The sequence below is a fragment of the Podarcis raffonei genome, chromosome 12 (genome assembly GCF_027172205.1).
Source record: "Podarcis raffonei isolate rPodRaf1 chromosome 12, rPodRaf1.pri, whole genome shotgun sequence".
Lineage (NCBI taxonomy): Eukaryota > Metazoa > Chordata > Lepidosauria > Squamata > Lacertidae > Podarcis > Podarcis raffonei.
Genome location: NC_070613.1, coordinates 9,000,912 through 9,021,452, shown reverse-complemented (window position 1 = coordinate 9,021,452; position 20,541 = coordinate 9,000,912). Strand labels below are relative to the sequence as shown.

Below are 20,541 nucleotides of genomic sequence, written 5' to 3'. Positions count from 1 at the left end.
TAGAAGGATGTTTTTACATCCTGTAAGGATGACCCACAATTCAACTTTACATCTCTTTCAGATTTTTCATGTCACACGTAAATGCAAATATTTGTTAGCGAATCATATACCTGAGTGCATATGCTCTTTAGCTGAAGTCCTTAATGTTAGAGCAAATACATTATGGGGCCTGAGCACTTTTCATTAATGTGTTCAGAGCATGGATGGAATGGGCCTGGGCGCAGGCATACACAAGAAGCAGAAACCTATTCTAGATAGTATTACCTATTTCAATATGAAATGTTCTAAGGATTACCGTATTTTTCGCCCCATAGGACGCACCGGCCCATAGGACGCACCTAGTTTTTTTGGGGGGGGGGGGAAATAAAGAAAAAAAATCCCCCCCAGGTGCGGGGCTGGGGCGGGGGAAGCCCGAGCTTCCCCCAACCCCAGCCCCCAGAACAGGCTGCTATCCGCTAGTCGTTGGAGAGCCGCGCGGCACACCCCAAGCTTCTGGGTGCCAGCAAGGTCTCTGCTAGCCATGGGAGAGCCACACGGCTCTCCCACAACTAGCGGGGCGCTGCACGAAGCCCAAAGCTTGGGGCGTGCTGAGCTCAGCGTGCCCCAAGCTTCTGGGTGCTGGCGAGGTCTCCGCTAGCCGTGGGAGAGCTGCGTCTCCCACGGCTAGCGGATAGCTTCCTGAAGCCTGGAGAGCGAGAGGGGTTGGTGCGCACCGACCCCCCTCGCTCTCCAGGCTTCAGCGAAAGCCTGCATTCGCCCCATAGGACGCACACACATTTCCCCTTCATTTTTGGAGGGGGAAAAGTGCGCCCTATAGGGCGAAAAATACGGTACTTTTGAGTGGTCTGAACAATGAACATATTTTCATACATTTTTTAAGCACTACAAATATTACAAAGATATATACTCTTTGGGCTGTGGGTGTGGCTATGCATGGACCATCTGTTTGCAGCCCATGTCAATTCTCCATGTGTTCTTTCAGAAGTCTGTTCCATCCCATTTCTACATTAATTTGATTTTTTTTAAAAACAAAAAAACAAAACTGTAAGATATTTCCTTAATAAACACATTCGTAACAGTATTTAGTCTAGAATACGTTTTTTGTATTTCGGGACACATTTCGGTACAGTTTTTGAGCAGAGGGCTGTTATTGCAAAATTCGAAGAAGCACAGAATCCAAAAGGATATTTACGTTCCGATCTTGTGTATTAGTCTGGGTGGTGCAAATCCGGTCACAGCTGGCTTAAAAATGTAAAACTGAATCGACTTTTCCACCATTCCCACAGTGTGGTTTTGTTTTTAAATCGCCTCGTTTCCCACAGAAGTCGTGAGGTCGAAATATATTCAAGCCTTTGACACATCTTTAGGTATGTGACCATGTTGTTCTATTACTGGGTTCATCAGTTGGCACTGCCTGTTGACAGGCGCCTTGGTTCTCTCTGTATAGTTACTTTAATGAACTGTGTGCTTTTCCGATGCAAAAATTAAGCCTCAGCCAAAGAGTCTTGCCAAATTGCCGTATTTTTCGCTCTATAGGACGCACCCGACCATAGGACGCACCTTGTTTTAGAGGGGGAGAACAAGAAAAAAAATTATCCCTCTCTCTGCTCATCTCCCCTTCAGCGAAGCGGCAGGTGAAACGGAGCCCCTTCCATTTCTCCTCCCGCTTGGCTGAAGGGGAGCTGCGCAGCGTTCCCTCTCTGCTGAAACCAGGAGAGTCTTGCTCTCCCGGCTTCAGCAAAAGAAACCTGAAGCCTGCGGAGCACAGTGGGAACTCACGCTGTGCTCCGAAGGCTTCAGGCGGCTATCCCTGAAGCCTGGAGAGCGAGAGGGGTCGGTGCGCACCAACCCCTCTCGCTCTCCAGGCTTCAGCGAAAGCAACGCGAAGCCTCTGGAGCACAGAGGGAGCGCTCCCTCTGCACTTCAGAGGCTTTGCATTGCTATCGCTGAAGCCAAGGAGCCTGCATTCGCTCCATAGGACGCACACACATTTCCCCTTAATATTTGGAGGGGGGAAAGTGTGTCCTATAGTGTGAAAAATACGGTAATTGGATTTTCTTGGTGTGAAATCTCGAAAAAGAAATATTGTGCTCCAACAAAGAGGTCCAAGGTACTAAGCCCGTTTCCTAGAGTGGGGTGCTGAAAAGCTCCCAAGATTGAAAATATTAATAGCAATGATATACTTACAGGTGAGGAGAATTTAGGTCATACATGGCCATGGAAAGTTCATGAGATCTGAACCCACCTCTCCTTGGGGCCAAGTCAAGCCTCACCCAGTGGACCACAGAGAGAGCAAGGGTGGATGTCATGGTGCCTTTGAAAGATGCTGATGAACTCTAATTCCCCATCAAACCTAAACCAGCAGCAATGCTAGTTGGGACTGATGGGAGTTGCAGTGCAACAACATATGGAGGCTGCCATCTTGGAAACCCCACCCCAAAAGCCTCTCCTGTCAAGGATGGGAGTTGAACAACAGCCAGGTGATTTAAGCCTTTGCAAGAACATGCTTACCTTAACCTTAGAACGAGGCTGATGGGGACTTTCATTTCCTCTTGCGCTGGGGCTGTTGCAGGAGGTGCCTTTGGGGGGAAAAAGAGGAAGGGCCAACTTTTTAAAAAAATTAATAAATTTTTGTGTTGTTTTTTTTAAAAATCAATGTGTGTTTTGTGTTTTAAAAAAACACACAAAAGCATTGTAAGATGATCAGGCAGCAAATTTTGGACAGGCAGAGAGCAAACAAATGCGGTGACGCAGAGATTGAACTGATTTAAAAAAACTCCCTTGGGACGACTCGCTGGATGAATTTTCTTCAGTGTTTCACGATTGGCAATATCTCAAGCAATATTCCGTAAGGCAGATCTCTCTCTCTGCCCCCTCCCAAAACACAGGCCTCCTGTGCCCCGAGTCAAACTGGCTACTGATCCGGTGGGGTTAATTTATGACTACTTATTATTTTGGCATCTTATTGTAGTACATGGCTTCACTTGTTTGTTTTAATCATTTGCTCCGAAGGAACCTATTGTTTTTTTTAATGTTTCTTCCTTTATTAAACCATTTTTCCACACGATGGTTTGCAGCTCTCTCAGGAACTAAAGCACAGAGAAATCCGGCGCAGCATTGATCCAACCCAGAGCAAGACAGTCTTCTTAAAAAGAAGCAGCAGCAAAAAAAGCCTTTGCCCCACCAAGGAAAATAAAATCACAATGAGTAAACAAGACTTTCCGCAGAGCACATACTTACTGCAGGTGCTATACTCTAACATCGATTGAGTATGTTCAGCTTTGTACACTGGGGCAGGGGCTGATGGGTGGCTGCCCCTGTTTGCAAGGACTTTCAGGCACCTGCCAACTCTATTCATTTCAACTTACGGTAGGTCTGAAGAGCTTGTTATTGCATCAGCGCCCTCTTCGCTTAACAGCTGATGTAGTTCAGGGATGGAGAACAAATGGCCTTCCAGATGTTGATGGCTCCAACTGCCACCCAGTCAGAGCAGTTAAATACGCAGGCCAAGTGGACAAATGCTTTGAGCTGGTATAAAGCAACTTCCTATGCCTCAAGATCTCCCAGGGTGGTCCCACAACTGGCCCAGCCTAGTTCCACAAGAGGAGAGGTGCCTACAAGCTTAGAAGTGGTACCTTGATATACAGGAGCCATAAATGGAGCTAGGGGGGGGGGAGAAGAAGATAGGACATGGATGAGACGCAGCCCAGAAATGGCTGCCTAGGTCACAATGGGGATGCGATTAAGAGATTCCCCGAAATCCTGCGCTGGGGAGCCACATCGCGCTCCCTTGACGTCAGCGAGGCCACAGCTGCCGTACCTTCCAGCTGCTGGGAAGTGGCAGAAAAGAACAACCACGCACATTGAGGGATTGTTTCAAAGCAGAGGCCGGGGGCTCCCTCAAGCGTTTAATTGCTGGGCCTGCTCACACAGAGAACATCTGCAGACCCTAAGCCAAGTCCGTCCTATTTAATTTCAGCCAGCTGGAATCCAGGAACGTAGGGCGCCAAGGTTTGTCTCCCCAAGATTAATGGGCTGTCAGGGAGAGAACAGGAGCCCTGTGAGCGCAGAGGGGTTTATATATAGCCTCCTTCCCAAAAACCCATGAAAACACTTCTAGGAAAAACGCTGAAGCCCTCGAGTGTTGCTCTGGCCACAAATCACTGCCGGACCATTCCCAGCAGGCCTATTAGGATCACAGGGTGAGGAAGCTTCCCCCGCCCCTCCAGCCTTGCAGGCCTCACCCCGGCTCCAAGGACAGCTATTTGCTATAATACATGAGCAATCGCCGTCCGACTGCCTCCAGAGCACCCGCAAGCTGTGGGACACGCTCCAGAACGGGCTGGTTTTGGCAGGAGTTCACCCTGAGTGAGGAAAGCCATCTCATTGGCTGCTCCTCTGCCGAGTTCCGCGCCCTCTGCAAAAGGCAGGGCTTGCATTAAAACACTTTGTCGCCTGAAAAGCAGAGGACATTGGGGTGGCGGTGGTTTTTGCGGCAGAAAGGCCCTAAGGGCTCCGTCTCTCCAAGCAGCCCTATAGGGTAGGCCAGCTGCTCTCGATCCCATCTCATGGACCGGGAGACTGGTAAAAAAGAGGGACAGCTAAACCACCTACTTTGCTCACGGCTGAAGGGACATTTCGGCCAGGAGCTTTGCAATTCACAGCTTCTTCGCCAGAGAGAATGCATGTACTTGTTTTATAGCCAAAGCAGGCTGGGGAAGGCTGCATGGCCAGCAGCTGCTTAACCCTTTTCCCCGCTGGTCTTATGGTGTGGTTTAGTGACTCAGGGGTCAGCAAACTTTTCCAGCAGGGGGCTAGTCCACTGTCCCTGAGACCTTGTGGGGGGCCGGACTATATTTTGGGGGGGGGTGTTTAACACATTTGTGGTGCTGTGGGTTAAACCACAGAGCCTAGGACTTGCTGATCAGATAGTCGGTGGTTCAAATCCCTGCGACGGGGTGAGCTCCTGTTGCTCAGTCCCTGCTCCTGCCAACCTAGCAGTTCGAAAGCACGTCAAAGTGCAAGTAGATAAATAGGTACAGCTCTGGCGGGAAGGTAAACGGCCTTTCCGTGCGCTGCTCTGGTTCGCCAGAAGCGGCTTATTCATGCTGGCCACATGACCCGGAAGCTGTACGCCGGCTCCCTCGGCCAATAAAGCAAGATGAGCGCTGCAACCCAAGAGTCGGCCACAACTGGACCTAATGGTCAGGGGTCCCTTTACCTTTACTATGCCCCACAAATAAGCCAGAGATGCTTTTTAAATAAAAGGACACATTCTACTCATATAAAAACACGCTGATTCCCAGACTGCCCACAGGCCAGATTTAGAAGGCAATTGGGCCAGATCCGGCCCCCGGCCCTTAGTTTGCCTACCCATGGGTTAGAGTGCCAAAGTAGGACCCGGGAGACAAGGGTTCAAATTCCCACTTGTCCAGGAAGCTCCCTGGACCAGCCACTGCCTCTCAGCCTAGCCTGCCTCACAGCGTTGCTGTGGGGATACACTGCGAAGGAAGAGAGCTCTGTGTGTCGCCTCGAGCTCCTCAGAGGAAAAAGTGGGATATAAATGCAAAAACGAACTGTTTCCGCTTCTGGTGGGTCTTCCCCAGAGGCTCTTGGCCTTACCTGCGCAGGTGGAGGAGCTCCTGCTGCAGGTGCCTGAGAAGCTGGAGCAGGGACAGCGGGAGAAGTTTGTGCGGGTGCTTGTCCTGCAGGCTGAGGTAGTTGAGGCGGCTGGGCCGGGACGTTGAGCAAAGGGCTTGCCGGCTGCTCCGCTGGCGGAAAGAGCTGCAAGTCAGAAAGGAGAGAAGATGGGTATGGGAGAACGAGGAGGGCCCACCTGCCAGAAATACCAGCGATGAGCTGCTTGTTTGTTGACTTATTCAGGCAATTTCTTTTACCGCCTAATTGCAATTGTCCCTAAGCGGTGAACAAGTAACTAGGAGCATTGTGTAAGTAAGTATGTAAGTACATAAGAGCCAGTGGTGGTGTAGTGGTTAGAGTGTCGGACTAGGACCTGGGAGACCAGGGTTCGAGTCCCCACTCAGCCATGAGGCTCACTGGGCCACTGCCTGTCAGCCTAGCCTACCTCACAAGGTTGTTGTTGTGGGGATTGAATGAGGAAAACCCCGTATGCTGCCTCTGAGTTCTTTGGAGAGAAAGGTGGGGTATAAATTCAATAAATAAATAAATAAAATTAAATAAATTCAACACAATAACAAATAAAATAAAACAAATGCAACACACTGAAGGTAAAAACCAGCTACGAATTTGTGACCCAATGAAGCAAAGATAACTCAATTATTATTCCAAAATGCTTGAACACTGCCAGCCCAAGGAACAAGTGATTTAAAGTTTCTTTACGAGTCATTGCTGTTTATGTATCAACTCATTGCCGCTTATAGCAATTCATATATCCCTACATTTAATGCATTGGTATGCAATACTGGCCAACTCCACAACCCTCTTGGGCTTATGCCTACAGGACAGAAGATGCTTCCATCTTCCTCATCTCCCTTTTTGGATTTGGATTTGAAGAGTTTGGATTTGGATTTGATATCCCGCTTTATCACTACCCGAAGGAGTCTCAAAGCGGCTACCATTCTCCTTTCCCTTCCTCCCCCACAGCAAACACTCTGCGAGGTGAGTGAGGCTGAGAAACTTCAGAGAAGTGTGACTAGCCCAAGGTCACCCAGCAGCTGCATGTGGAGGAGCGGGGAATCGAACCCAGTTCACCAGATTACGAGACTACCGCTCTTAACCACTACACCACACTGGCTCTCAGGAGCCTTTCCCCCTTTTTCCAGAAGGGATTTCCGTCCTCCCATTGGAAGGGGAAAATACATTCGCCAGCCCATTGTGCCACACTCCCCCACCCTGAGCACTTGCCAGTGGGATTAAGTGCCACAATTTATTACTGTCTTACATTCACACCCCACCGTTCCTCTGTCGCAGAACCCAAGGCAGTGTGGTTCATTGGCACTCACACACCCAGGCACCTATACCCAGACCTCCTTCAGCTTCCATAAGCTGGTGGCTTTCCATGAACTTTCAGAACATGCTCTGGATTTTGTTACGAACCATAATTTAAAAATGACAATAATTTAACTGGCTTCAGCAGTTATCATTCCATTACTTAAAAGTCGAGATTTGTTTGCAAAAATCGCACGTTGCGTGTATCTATGTATATAAAATGCCGCCTGGCAATTGCTTCAAGCTAGCAACACTTATTTTATTGTTCTGAAGCGCGGCCGCCCCACTTTTAAGCCAGGATAAGTCAGTCTGTAGGTCAGTGCTCTGTTAACAGAGAGCTAAAACATTACCTTAATTGTTACTATTATTTGTGCGCATATAATGAACTTGGCACTTCTCAAAACAGAAGACAGGCCGGTGCTTCAAGATGCATGACTGGTTAATAACTCACCTCGGAATTTTGTGATGATTCTTTCACTCTGGGCGACTAAAAGGGGAAGAAACAGACAAGTGCAATTAGCATGCAACGCCACAACCGATGTCATGCCCTTGAAACACGGTGAAAACGGCAGCTTTTGGCATAATTTCATTTTAATGTGTTCCAAGTCTAACTGCGGGCAGTAATTCTTAGATCCCAGAAGATCTTTGAAAAAGAGGAGCTCAGAGGTCTTAAGCTGGTGAGGGTGTTGCAGCAGGGGTGTCAAAATGGTTTACCATTTGTTTTTAATAAATAACAGGAGTGCCTTCCGTTCGAAATGCTTACTCAACAGTCTTGCTCCTGCAGAGCATTAGCAATGGCTATGAAGACTTAAATGGCAGAGAAGCGCTCTTTTGAAGAGAGAGATTCTCCTGTCCTCAGAGAGGTGGTATGTGTCTCCTCATGTTGCCAGAGTTCATCTTCTGATAGCCACAGCCAGTGTGCAGAACGGTCAGGACTGATGGGAAATACGGAGATTCCTTGTTTTTTATGATTTATGTATGATATACCTCTGTAAAAATTTAAGTTGAAAAACCAAATAAATAAATAATTTTTATTTACATTTTTTACTGAGAAACGCTCTTGCAATCCCATCAATGCATTAACTGCACCCTTAAAACAGCTTTCGCAACAGAGACTGTCTTTCAATTCCGGGGCTAATTTTAAGAAGCAAACGGTGACTCTTGGTGCCCACCCTGAGCTGTGAAATTGCCGCTTTGCCTTCTTCACTCTCTTCGTCGAGCTCATCGTCGCTCCACTCCCAGTCGCCGTCTTCCGTCTTATGAAGGCGCCCACTGGAGCCAGGGACTCTTCGGACCTGTATTTCAACAAAGCCACCATTAAAGTCACTGACAGAATTTCATACAGAGAATTCTAGTGTGGCCTTTCTAGTGCAACCAGAGAGCTGGTCAATGGAAAATTTAAGAAGCACAGTTTGCAGATTCCCACTTCAAACTGTTTTAACTCGTACCTTTTTGGCTCTTTCCGTGATGGTTGGGGCTCTCTGCAGCATTTTTTCTTGCAAAAATTCTTTATTCTGGAAAAGAAAGGGAGGGGAATCAAATCAACGCTTTGCAACTCCTGTTCCTCAAAGGCCACCGTTTGGCTCAAGCGTCATCACTTATGTGTGTGTGAGAGAGATAAGCTCTCAAGTTACTTGAAAGGGAACGAGAGGGTTCTTTGATACAAGTGTTGGAAAGCCAACACATTAGATTCTTCCTAAGAGTAGTCCGTGCCACACTCCTTAGAAATTATCCTAAGGTGGTTGCGGAGAGGTGAGTGCGTCAAGGTTTCAACTTCACCACAAGAGTTTTCAAAATCCATACACAGCTGCCAGGAGACTGCAGGCCTCCCCCTGCCTTAAAATGCTCATTGTGTCTTGTCTGCAAGAGCATTTGCTCTGACATAAACCTCCTAGGTCAGGGGTAGGCAAATTAAGGCCCGGGGGCCAGATGCGGCCCAATCGCTTTCTCAATCCGGCCTGCAGACGGTCCGAGAATCAGCATGTTTTTACATGAGTAGAGTGTGTCCATTTAATATGCATCTCTGGGTTATTTGTGGGGCCTGCCTGGTGATTTTACCTGAGTAGAATGTGTCCTTTTATTTAAAATGCACCTCTGGGTTATTTGTGGGGCCTGCCTGGCGTTTTTACCTGAGTAGAATGTGTGCTTTTATATAAAATGCATATCTGGGTTATTTGTGGGGCATAGGAATTCGTTCATCCCCCCCCCCCCAAATATAGTCTAGCCCACCACATGGTCTGAGGGGCGGTGGATCGGCCCATGGCTGAAAAAGGTTGCTGACCCCTGTCCTAACTCTTTGCAAACTGTGGGAGAATGCTTGCTTCTGTATGTGAAGCAAAACCTTGTGAGGCCTGGGGCAAGGTCTTCTCTGCCCCGACACCACAATTTCCAAGGTATCCCATTCTGCCTCACAACATTACTAATCTTCAGGTGAAAATACTTCCCCCATTTCTAAATTTTGCACTGTTGACTTCATACATTTTTCTGTGTTGTACAGGAACAGACCTGGTAACTGTTTTGATATTCCCATTTGGGTTACTTCATTTTGAATAAGTGTAAACTGCCTTGAGTGTTAAGTCTCAATCAAAGCCAAAAGAAACTCAGCCAGATTTGCCAACAGATTCCAAGTCAGTAGTTTCATAATCAAGGCATTCTGACTTCTGCACCAGGAAAGGCCTAATGCAGAAGTCTTCAACATTTCGAACTTATCTTAAACATTTGGGGTCCCATTCCCCCCCCCATTTATTTTTATGGTGCTAGTGGTGCTGGTGTGACCCACTTTAGATCAGGCCACAAGATCTTAAGTCCTGGAAGATCTTAAGGCAGACGAAATTCCACTGGTGAATAAAACCTGGGAGGAATCTCTGCTGCAATCAGCTCTTATTACCTGCACACCAGTAAACTGCTCCTCTCTTCAAATATATTATTTATTGATCATTTGTTCATTTATTTAAAAGGTCAAGCTAAGTTCCTACCTTTGCTTTCTGGAAAAATTTGTGCCTTAGAAGTTCAGCAGCTGTTGGTCTATTAAAAAAAAGAAAAGGAGGGTGTCATTAGAAGACGTCACAATAGTTGCTTTTTCTTGCTGCGCCAAAACAAGATTGTAGGAATCTTTAAAAAACTGGGCGCCATCTCTGATAGAAGAGGCCAAATTGGATTGTGGTAGAGACTGCTGTTTCCTTCTGATGTGTACATCTTAGTTCAATATTAACAGAAGCTCCTAAGATCTGGACTTAATGAGCTTTGCTAAGGGGATGGGTATGTAACTGGAACCCACTGACCACGAACAAGTCTGCAGTGGCTGAATTAAAAGTAAGAAGAAAAATGTGCATTGAAAATTAGATGTAGTGTAGAAAATTGCTTTTCTGCATTCTTTGCATTACAGTGGTACCTCGGGTTGCATACACTTCAGGTTACATACGCTTCAGGTTACAGACTCCGCTAACCCAGAAATAGTACCTTGGGTTAAGAACTTTGCTTCAGGATGAGAACAGAAATCGTGTTCCGGCGGCGCGGCAGCAGCAGGAGGCCCCATTAGCTAAAGTGGTGCTTCAGGTTAAGAACAGTTTCAGGTTAAGAACGGACCTCCGGAATGAATTAAGTACTTAACCCGAGGTACCACTGTACTGTGTCTCCCACTCTCACAAGCTTTCATCAAGCAATGCTGGTTCACAATGGGTGGAAACAAGACGGTTTGCCGCACACCTTTTCTCGGGGTCTTTTTGCAAGCACAGTGAAATCATCTTCCTAAAAGACTTTCCATACTTCTTCAGCATCTCCTTATCCTGCACACCTGTCTCCAGCGAGGGCGGATCGTTCTGTAGCGTCAACATTAAGACCTGAAACAAGTGCACCCGTTAGAAGCACCAAGACAAACCTCAAGTTCATTTAGCAGGCACTGTCACTTTGAAAAAGATGCCATAGCCTCTTTGAGCAAAAGGAAGGTGGCAAGTAGCCTATAGCCTTCAGCAGACAAGCAAGGTAAGCAAAAGGTTGTGGAAGAATAGGTACATTAAAAAAAATGTCTAGTTCAGCATCCCAATTCCCAAACCACTGAGAGGTTATTCTGGAAAATCTCCAGGGAGGCTTGAAAGCAACTGCCCTCCTCAGTCCAGCATCTGGAGTGAGCAGCAGGAATGACTTCCTTAATTTATAATTTAGCACCCAAAACGTCTATCCGGTAGTTTCCAAAAAGAGAAGGTCCCAGCTCAAAATGCCCGGCAACTTAAAAATAAACTGCAATTAGGGCTGAGATGACTGGCAGAATTCGAGACCAGGGAGAAGAGTTGGTGGAAGAAGATTGGAGGAAATTTAAAATTTATTTACAGAAGTATTGTAAAATGTATGAATGCTGATGACATTGAAATAAAATGAAGGGGTTCTAGTAATAAGAGATAAAAATTTGAAATTTGGGAGGTAAAATATATAAGGATAAAGTAGTAGGATACGAATTTGCTGAACTAATTGTTAAAAAGGGATATAAAAAAGGGAGGCGTGAGGAAGTCAGGAAAATAAGTTAATTGAAGATGAATAATTAGAAAAGAGTGATTTGTGTTTTTCTTATTCTATTTTTTGTGTGTTGATTGTTCTTTTTTCCTCTTGTTAAATGTTTGTATTTTATGTATTGTGAAAGTTTGTATTGTTGTGTTTTATATTGTTTTTGTGTTCTTATTGTCCTATTTCTCTATTGTTAAACTTAATAAAATATTATTTTTTTAAAAAAATAAAAATAAACTGCAATTAGATGAACACATGTTTGGGATTAAAGCCCCCCCCCCCCCCGCTTTTTTATAGGAATAATGCTTTTGGAAAGAAAAAAAGACATAGGAAAAAAACACACAAAGTGTTAAGGACGGGGAAACCAGTTCAGCCAGGTGAAACCACAACATCAGGCATCAGTGATGGAATTAGGGAGTGCTCCTGCTAACGTTACTGTAGTTCACTTTGTTTTGCCTTCTTAGTTTGGTCAAAAGCCTCAGTTGGTCGAGGGTTTGAGGACTACTGCAAGCTTTTGGCGTAAAAGCTAGGTCACCTCCTGCTTTTAAATTGTTTGATTTTATAGTTTTCTCTTAATTGTGAATAGGGCTGTATCGTTCCTACATGGGAATCCAATGAGAAATCAAGGACTTGCTTGGCATGGGGAGTAGATTCAGAAGGGTTGAGCTGCTGAGTGTCTCAAAAGCAAGTGATGATGATGATGATGATAATAAAAAAATAAAATAAAAATAAATTATTTATACCCCGCCCATCTGGCTGGATTTCCCCAGCCACTCTGGGCGGCTTCCAACAAAGTATTAAAATACAGTGGTCTGTTAAACATTAAAAGCTTCCCTAAAGAGGGCTGCCTTCAGATGTCTTCTAAAAGTCAGATAGTTGTTTATTTCCTTGACATCTGGTGGGAGGGCATTCCACAGGGCGGGTGCCACCACCGAGAAGGCCCTCTGCCTGGTTCCCTGTAACCTGACTTCTCGCAGTGAGGGAACCACCAGAAGGCCCTCAGTGCTGGACCTCAGTGTCCGGGCAGAAGGATGTGGGTGGAGACGCTCCTTCAGGTATACTGGGCCAAGGCCGTTTAGGGCTTTCAAGGTCAGCACCAACACTATGAATTGTGCTTGGAAGCGTACTGGGAGCCAATGTAGATCTTTCAAGAAGAGAAGATCAGCAGCAGGCAGGCAATTTTTTCAGGAATTTGACCCACCATCACAAATCTTCTCATTGAGGGACCCCAGATTAGTTTCTGGGAAGCCTCAGGGTTTCCTGTTGGTAAAGCACAGTTCCAACCTACGTATGCCGTGACGCTCGCTCTGCATTCTGATAATACAGCGTTGCTTCGTGCTTGCCAACTTCCTTCCACATTGACAAAACTCAGGCTTCCAAAGCTCTCCCCACTGCCCCCCCCTGCAGGTTACCGCTTACTTCCAGAAGCAGCACGTTCTAGGATGCTGGGTTTTTGGGGGGTGGGGAACACAGGTGATTCCTAGGAACCAACACAGTTATCTGAACTAGTCAATCAGTGACTCACCTTCATGGGTGGGTATTTGTGGTAAGGAGCCGCCCCTGTCGCAAACTCGATTGCTGTGATTCCAAAACTCCAGATGTCTGCCTTGAAATCATAACCTCTCACCTAGAAAGTGAAGAGACAGTTAACAAGGCATTTCTTTTCAGTTAACCTACACGGGCCTCCAGGCTTTTCCTGCATTCTTGGTCACAAAACTGATCCAACTCCATGCTAACGGTAGATTGGAATCAAACCTAGAAGCTCTGTTCTGCTCTGCTATCACCAAGCAGAGATAATCCATATCCCAAGAAAGCCGTTTCTTTTCTGGCAATGAGTTATTGCCAGGCATCTTATCCAGAACACTGAGTTTCTCTCCCAACGGCAGAGAAAAGACACTGCGTATTCTCTACACTTCAAGAGTTTTGGCCAAATGGGAGGAATTAACTGCCCCTGGACTCGTCGAAAAATTGACATCTTTGCAAATGCCATAGGAGTGTGTTGCTTCACTAACTCAGCATTGCTCTGGAAGGAAAAAGCTATTTCTTCCACTAAAAGAGTGGTGGCTTCATATTGTACTATGCAGCTGGAATAGGCAGCCGGGGGATGGGGGAGAGAGAACTGTCCCAAATATAAGGAAACGATCCCAGATTCTTCGAAAGAAATATTAACACAGCACCTTCAATGAGCTTCGTATAATAATAATAATTTATTATTTATACCCCATCTGGATGGGTTTTCCCAGCCACTCTGGGCGGCTGCCAACAAAACACTAAAATACAGTAATTCATCAGATATTAAAAACTTCCCTAAACAGGGCTGCCTTCTAAAAGTCGGATAGTTGTTAATTTCTTTGACATCTGATGGGACGGTGCTCTACAGGGCAGGCGCCACTACCGAGAAGGCCCTCTGCCTGGTTCCCTGTAACTTTGCTTCTCGCAGTGAGGGAACCACCAGAAGGCCCTCAGTGCTGGACCTCAGTGTCCGGGCAGAACGATGGGGGTGGAGACGCTCCATCAGGTATACTGGACTGAGGCTGTTTAGGGCTTTAAAGGTCAGCACCAACACTTTGAATTGTGCTTGGAAACGTATTGAATGCACTTTATCATCTTTATTTCCTTTATTCTCCTAGCTAGCAAGAGCAGTGGTCAGGGATGATGAGCTATCCACTTGTCTGCCAAAAGTCCTTAAGCAGAAGTTGCAGGTCAATCATTCTGAACAAGGCTTTTCCCTTCCCTACCTGCTCCATGACTTCAGGTGCCATCCAGCAAGGGGTGCCCACAAAAGTTTTCCTCACTTTGTTGCGGGTGATGTCGCCGCCAGTGGCTAAAAAAGCACTAACACCAAAATCTGAAATGTTGAAAAAGAATTAAGTTTTAAGGAGCAGTTTCTGAATGACACACAGACACACGGCACCCTTGGGCCATTTGCACTGCATGCTTCCCAGCCGTCGCTCCACTTGATCTGCGAATGGGGCAGAAGAAAATCACAAGTGCTGAGAAGTTACCCAGTTGTTAAGTTTGTCAAGCCAAGTGTGGCTGGGCCAGGGAACAAATTCATGTCTCTGCTTTAGCTGCATAGTATTGCTATCTGCTCTCAGGCAGTAGTCTGGTCTGAAGTGAAACGTGGCGACTTGCACACCTATGATCAAGACGTAGGAAGCCAAAACAAACAAACAACCTCTTTTATTGCACGGGCACCCATCTAAAGAAGTACCATAGAATGAACAAGCCACCAACAGATTTAGGAGACAGGAAGGATCCACTTTTACGAATTTTAAGGTAGCCAAGATTTGTGATTCAAGCAAGCATTTTAAAATGTATCAGATGTCAAGAACATAAGAAGAACCCTTACTGGATCAGGCCATGCAAATCATTATCAGTTGCAAGAAAAAACACAAGAGTGGCAAATCATTAAACTGTGTGTCAGTGTGAGATGGAAGGAAACCCACCATTTGTGAGTTTAGGAGAATTCAGTTTTGTCAACAAAGGTTTTGTTTTTAAAAAGGGGGGGGGGAAGGTTTCCATACCTTATGATTCTGGAGACAGGATTGGAAAAATACTGACAATGTCTGAATGAATTATCAAGAGCTGAAGGGCTTGCTGTAAATGCTTTCCAGTGGACAGGGATTGGATTTCAGCACCCAGCACAGCTACTTGCCTCACAACTGGAATGCAAGTATGCCAGAGCATTCCCACTGATTCTGCTAAGTTGCTGAGTGAACTCTCCTTCACTGGAGGGGTTTAAGCAGAGGTTGGATGGCCATCTGTCATGGATGCTTTAGTTGAGATTCCTGCATTTCAGAGGGTTGGACTGGATGACCCCGGGGGGTCGCTTCCAATGCTACAATTCCATATGTGCCGCTGCTTATGTAACAGTGTGCGAGCACAAACACTCACCACACACTCATCTACACAAAGGAGGCATCAACAGGCTTGGGGGTGGGGAATGCCAAGATCTTCAGAAGTACAAAAACATACTTGGAGCTCCACAAAGCAGCCTAATGAGAACTGGCCATGCTCAGCGGCCACAGTATGATGACTGAATGGTTGGGGTGAGGGGGGCAGAAATCAGAACATAGCAGCCCCCATCACATAATTCCAAAATCCCTATCAGAAGCAGTAGGGGGAAGTTTGCGAGCTTGAATGTTTGCAGAGGTGGCAAAAATTCAAGGCTTTTACTCGGTGAAAGCAGGATGTTAAAACTTGAGTTTGGGGCACATAGTATCAACAGCCCTAGCACTAATGCCAGGACCCTACAGACCCTCAGATCCCACCCCTTAAGTGTCACCCCAGAAACCCCACATCATCCGATCACAAGATTTTTGCACTGTTGCTCCTCCGATTATGCACAGATTTATGAAGCTTCTATTGTTTCTAAGAACAAAGAGAGGGGGAGGAGTCAGATATCTTGTTCCGAGACAAATCTGCCTTGCATGGAATGCATGCATTTTAAGCAGCCACACATCACAACTGCAGCATACTAATTACCCTGTCATACTTCTTTACAGCCAGTTGCAGGATGAAAGAGAGGGCAGGTTTTACAAAGTATTTCCAAACCAAGTGGAAATGCGGCAGAATACTGCGGTGTCGCCTTCAGCCGCAAAGGAGAGGGTGTAACCCAGGAAGTGGGTCCTCTCAGCCCCGGCTGGCGATGCGGGGACTTCCTGTGCGGAAAAGAAGCTGGCCAGAGTCAGGCCTTTCCCCTTGACCTTGCTAGGCAGATTCTCTCTCTGATTTAGACCAAGTTCTGCCTGAGCCACTAAAAAGCTAACACACTACATTATGAACCCCTAATTGGGGTTCCACATTTCTGTTCACTCCCCAAGGAGAACTGCAGCCTTCTGTTCATGGAGCTACAATGGTAAACGTCATAAAATCAGCCATGAGAAGCCCATCATTGTAATGTTAAAAGAAAAAGGGGAAACGGCAGAGGTTCACCAGCGACATTTGCAGCTCCTCAGCTCTCTAGATGCCCACTCCCAAATCTACCATACAAAGTTCTCGCCGTTTAGCAGACGTCTCACCACAATGAATGGATTTGCTGTTGTGGATGCTACAAGCAAAACTGTCAAGGAGAGAAGTCGATGCTTTGCAGAGAATCCCCCCTCAATTAAGTATTATGCAAGAAGTCTTTTTATAGGAAATAATTAACTCACTTCTCCCTGAAGGGTGGACTTGCATTTACAGGGACGTCTTCAATGCAGAAGAGTTTCCTAATATTTGCACATTTAGACTGTCTAAACGTAAGATCACTTTGACAGCACAAGAAATCAACTTTTATTCCAGGGGGAGGAAACATACAATTTAAAACTGTTCGTCTCGAATGCCTGAGACAGCTTGTCAATCCAGTAACTCACAGGAACAAAGGAAGCTAACTTACAGAGAGTCAGACTATTGGCCCATCCAGCTCAGGACCACCTACACTGACAGGCTACACCTCTCCAGGGTTTCAGGCAGCAGACATTCCCATCCTTACCTGGGGTATACTGGCTTTTGAATTGCCACTGAGAAGGACAATCTGTTGCAAAAGCAATATATCCTTGGAAAAGAGCTGAAGAAACTCAATCTGTAGAAGATTGGGCAGTTCCAAGAGTAGAAGTCATATTTTACATCGTCGGATGCTTTTTTCTGTTGAAGTTGCCTGGTGCTGTCTTTGCACAAGGCAGCTTTCTACGTTTACGTAGCCCCTCTCGGAGGGCCTGCCAGTAGTGGAATCTTGTGCATTCTTTATTTCTGGGGATTCACAGATGTCTTTCAACCATGATAGCCAATGGGAATTCACGGGCTGTGGGTCTTGAAGGCAGTAGCAAGATACCAGCATCTTAAGATCTTTGTCCTAAGCATTTTGCCAAGGGATGGGAAATCAAGTTGCAGACCAGAGTCCATTGCCCCATCAAGGAGAGCTTAGCTTACGTTCTACAGCTAATCTTCGGCCTACCACTCCTTTAGACCCCCAGGTATGTAGCCAAGAGGCTGAATGAACTTGCTTCGCTCTGAATTAAAATATCCCATCACAAACAGTAACTTCGGAAAACCCAAGGGTTGTGTTCAAATCCTCTGCAGAGACACATGCAATATGGTGCCTGCCACATTCACATCTTTAAACTGAAGGATGCTCTAAAATAGGAATGGGGGACCTCTGGCCCTCCAGAGGTTGCCTCATCACCCCTGTTCATTGGCTATGTTTGCTGGGATGATGAGAGTTGGAGCCCTAACAACCTCTGGAGGTCTGCAAAGGTTGGATGGCCATCTGTCACTGATGCTTCAGCTGAGATTCCTCCATTGCAGGGGGTCAGACTAGATGACCCTTGGGTCCCTTCCAACTCTACAATTCTATGATTGAATAAGTCTACACTAACTCCCTCACCTGCCCTTCATGTGAACAAGCCTATAACTATACTTAATTCTATAGTTTTGTGTATTCAGACAGAAACACAATTCATGCTAAATGAATTTTGCAACCAGTATGAACAAATGTCCATACTCTTTTTTTTTTTTTTACTGCTGACATACATTATCTTTGCAGCCATGAAATGCAAATAAATAAATTAATTAATAAATGGGGAGAAAAGGAGAAAAATAATCAGGACCGAATTCTGTGGCTTTTCTGAGCTTAGGCTCTATTGTGGCACTCGCACAGCTGTTTAATCCAACACAAACAGACCCTTCAGTAGGTCCTGCCTTTATCCAAATACAACATGAATGGGGCACATGACTGTTTTAGATAAGATTATCAAAGGACGAGGGTAAGGACAGGGTTATTAACTCTCAACACAAAGACCCTTCTAGGGCATAGGCAATAGATTTCCGGTCAAAGCATCATTAAGGATTCAGGAGGTTGCTTAAAAGGCAAATCTAGTTGCTTGTACAATCATTTTGATATTGAGATGATCTCACACGGCTAAGTGATTCTGGAAGAGGATGAAACAAAGAGGCAGGCAGCCTTAATTTATACTGCAGCCAGTGCCCACTGAGTGTAAATTGATAAACCTCTGCAGATAAAAGGCGGGCAGAGCAAAACGCCCCCATTCAGAAGAATCCTTGAAAGAGCTCTGTTGTAATAAACCACAGAAGGTCCATAGATTGGGGGATCAAAGAGGTGCAAGACAAAGCCCTGGTTCATACCCACCCCCCAAAATCCCTGCAATGACAGGAGCCTTCTCAACATTGGAAACCAGGCAACGCAAGAAAGTTTTTGGACCGGCTCCTTTTTCATTTCTCTTCTCCTTGCCTCACTATCTTGTCTTCCAAGCCAATGTTTACTGGCAAGAACACAAAGAAAACTCTTGCCAGACAAGGTGGGCAGAAGGGGACCCGAGGAGGGAGACGTCTGACACAGGCAGCGTAGACAGAGCAAGGGAAGGCTGGCAGCGAGGGTCTTCCTCTGACAAAACCGGGCGGACTCAAACTGCTCTCCACAAGGCTTCCTAGACAAGAGCAGAATCGGACAGCAAGCAAGCCACTTCAGATTTTGCAGTTCGAGGGTGTGATGGCACAGCAAGAGTGGGAAAACGTTTTCAGTCCGAGGGCCACACTCCCTTCCACGGAGCCTTCCGGGGGCCACATCCCAGTGGTGGGCAGGGCTATGGGGAAAGTGGGCGGAGCAGCAAACCCTTACACAGTAGGCTAGTTTCTAGATACACTCAACACACCTCTCTGTACCGTTCCTCCAGGAGAATAAGGGGCATTACTGAAGTTCAAGGACACATTCCAGCCAGGGGAAAAGATTTGAGGTGTGAAGCACAGCCCGTGTGGGGCACAGCCTGGGGAGACTTCCCAAGGGCCAGATAGAGGCGATGGAGGGCCACATTCAGATTCCAGGTCTAGAGGCTCCCTACCCCTGGTTCACCCTAACAAAGCTGCTCCACGCCCACCTTTGACAACCAACTCTTGGGGTGGGAGGGGCTGATGCAATGCCCTTAAGGGTTGGGCATGATGTGTTCACACCCCACTGACTCCCCGTGTTGGAGGGGGAACCAGACACCTATGGCACATTGTTTCCCCCTTCCTCCCCATGCCACGGTCTTCAGGGTCATAGAATCATAGAGCTGGAAGGGACCCCAAGGGTTTTTAAGCTGTTCTTCTTATATTTTGTACATCGCATTGGGAAATACGTGGAAGGCGATTAACAACCAATTAATTATAGTGGAGCTACAAGTTAAGAGTTGGAAGGGACCCAGAGAGTCATCTAGTCCAACCCTCTGCAATGCAGGAATCTCAGCTAAAGCATTCATGACAGATGGCCATTCAACCTCTGCTTGAAAACCTCCAAGGAAGGAGAGTCCACAACCTCCCAGGGGAGTCCATTCCACTATCGAACTGCTCCTACTGTCAGAAAGTTATTCCTGATGTTTATTTGGAATCTCCTTTTTTGTAACTTGAAGCCATTGGTTCGTGTCCTACCCTCCAGAGCAGGAGAAAACAAGCTTGTTCCCTCTTCCATGTGATGTTGAAAGATGGTTGTCCTCAGGTTCCTCTCTCTGGCATGGAAGCAGAGAGCAAACTACATGGCAAATAATAACAACAATGATAATGACAATGATAATCATAAAAAGGTTCACCTGCAATCTGGACTGAGCCATCTTCTCCTAGAAGGATGTTTCCAGCTTTCACGTCCCTTTTGAGGAGCAGGGAAAGAAGAGGAAGAGACAAAACAAAAAGATATACACAGTGAGTACAAGCTGTGAAGTGCCCCTCCATTCTCTCCTGCCACACTCTGCTTCATGATCCAAACATTATCTTCTCAATGCAAAAGGCCATTGCTGAGGCTGTAAATACTCAAATTAAAGTTCTACCCGCAGAGAGAGAGAGAGACCTAAATTTGGCAAACCTGCGAAAATTATGGAAAGCACATGCAACAAGTTTAATTATCTGATAAGGTCTGTTCTGCTTATAGCTCAGCAAATACAGTGGTACCTCGGGTTAAGAACTTAATTCGTTCCGGAGGTCCGTTCTTAACCTGAAACTCTTCTTAACCTGAGGTACCACTTTAGCTAATGGGGCCTCTCGCTGCTGCCGCACCGCCGCCATGCAATTTCTGTTCTCATCCTGAAGCAAAGTTCTTAACCCGAGGTA

The 20,541-nt window shown here is 46.2% G+C and overlaps 2 protein-coding genes across 4 annotated transcripts in view; one reads left to right on the top strand and one right to left on the bottom strand.

Annotated features, from left to right (window-relative positions):
• Positions 1 to 20,541, top strand: part of XIRP1 (xin actin binding repeat containing 1) — a 291,979-nt gene that overhangs the window by 133,129 nt on the left and 138,309 nt on the right. The window lies entirely within an intron of this gene.
• OXSR1 (oxidative stress responsive kinase 1) overlaps positions 1 to 20,541 on the bottom strand; it is a 78,483-nt gene that overhangs the window by 4,667 nt on the left and 53,275 nt on the right. For all 3 annotated transcript variants that reach the window (XM_053410157.1, XM_053410154.1, XM_053410155.1), the window contains exons 5-14: positions 20,028 to 20,083; positions 14,205 to 14,314; positions 12,992 to 13,093; positions 10,675 to 10,808; positions 9,945 to 9,993; positions 8,418 to 8,483; positions 8,142 to 8,264; positions 7,421 to 7,456; positions 5,623 to 5,784; positions 2,512 to 2,579 (exon numbers count right to left, since the gene is read on the bottom strand). In XM_053410157.1, the coding sequence (XP_053266132.1) occupies positions 2,512 to 2,579; positions 5,623 to 5,784; positions 7,421 to 7,456; positions 8,142 to 8,264; positions 8,418 to 8,483; positions 9,945 to 9,993; positions 10,675 to 10,808; positions 12,992 to 13,093; positions 14,205 to 14,314; positions 20,028 to 20,083 (906 nt within the window). The remainder of the gene's footprint in view (positions 1 to 2,511; positions 2,580 to 5,622; positions 5,785 to 7,420; positions 7,457 to 8,141; positions 8,265 to 8,417; positions 8,484 to 9,944; positions 9,994 to 10,674; positions 10,809 to 12,991; positions 13,094 to 14,204; positions 14,315 to 20,027; positions 20,084 to 20,541) is intronic.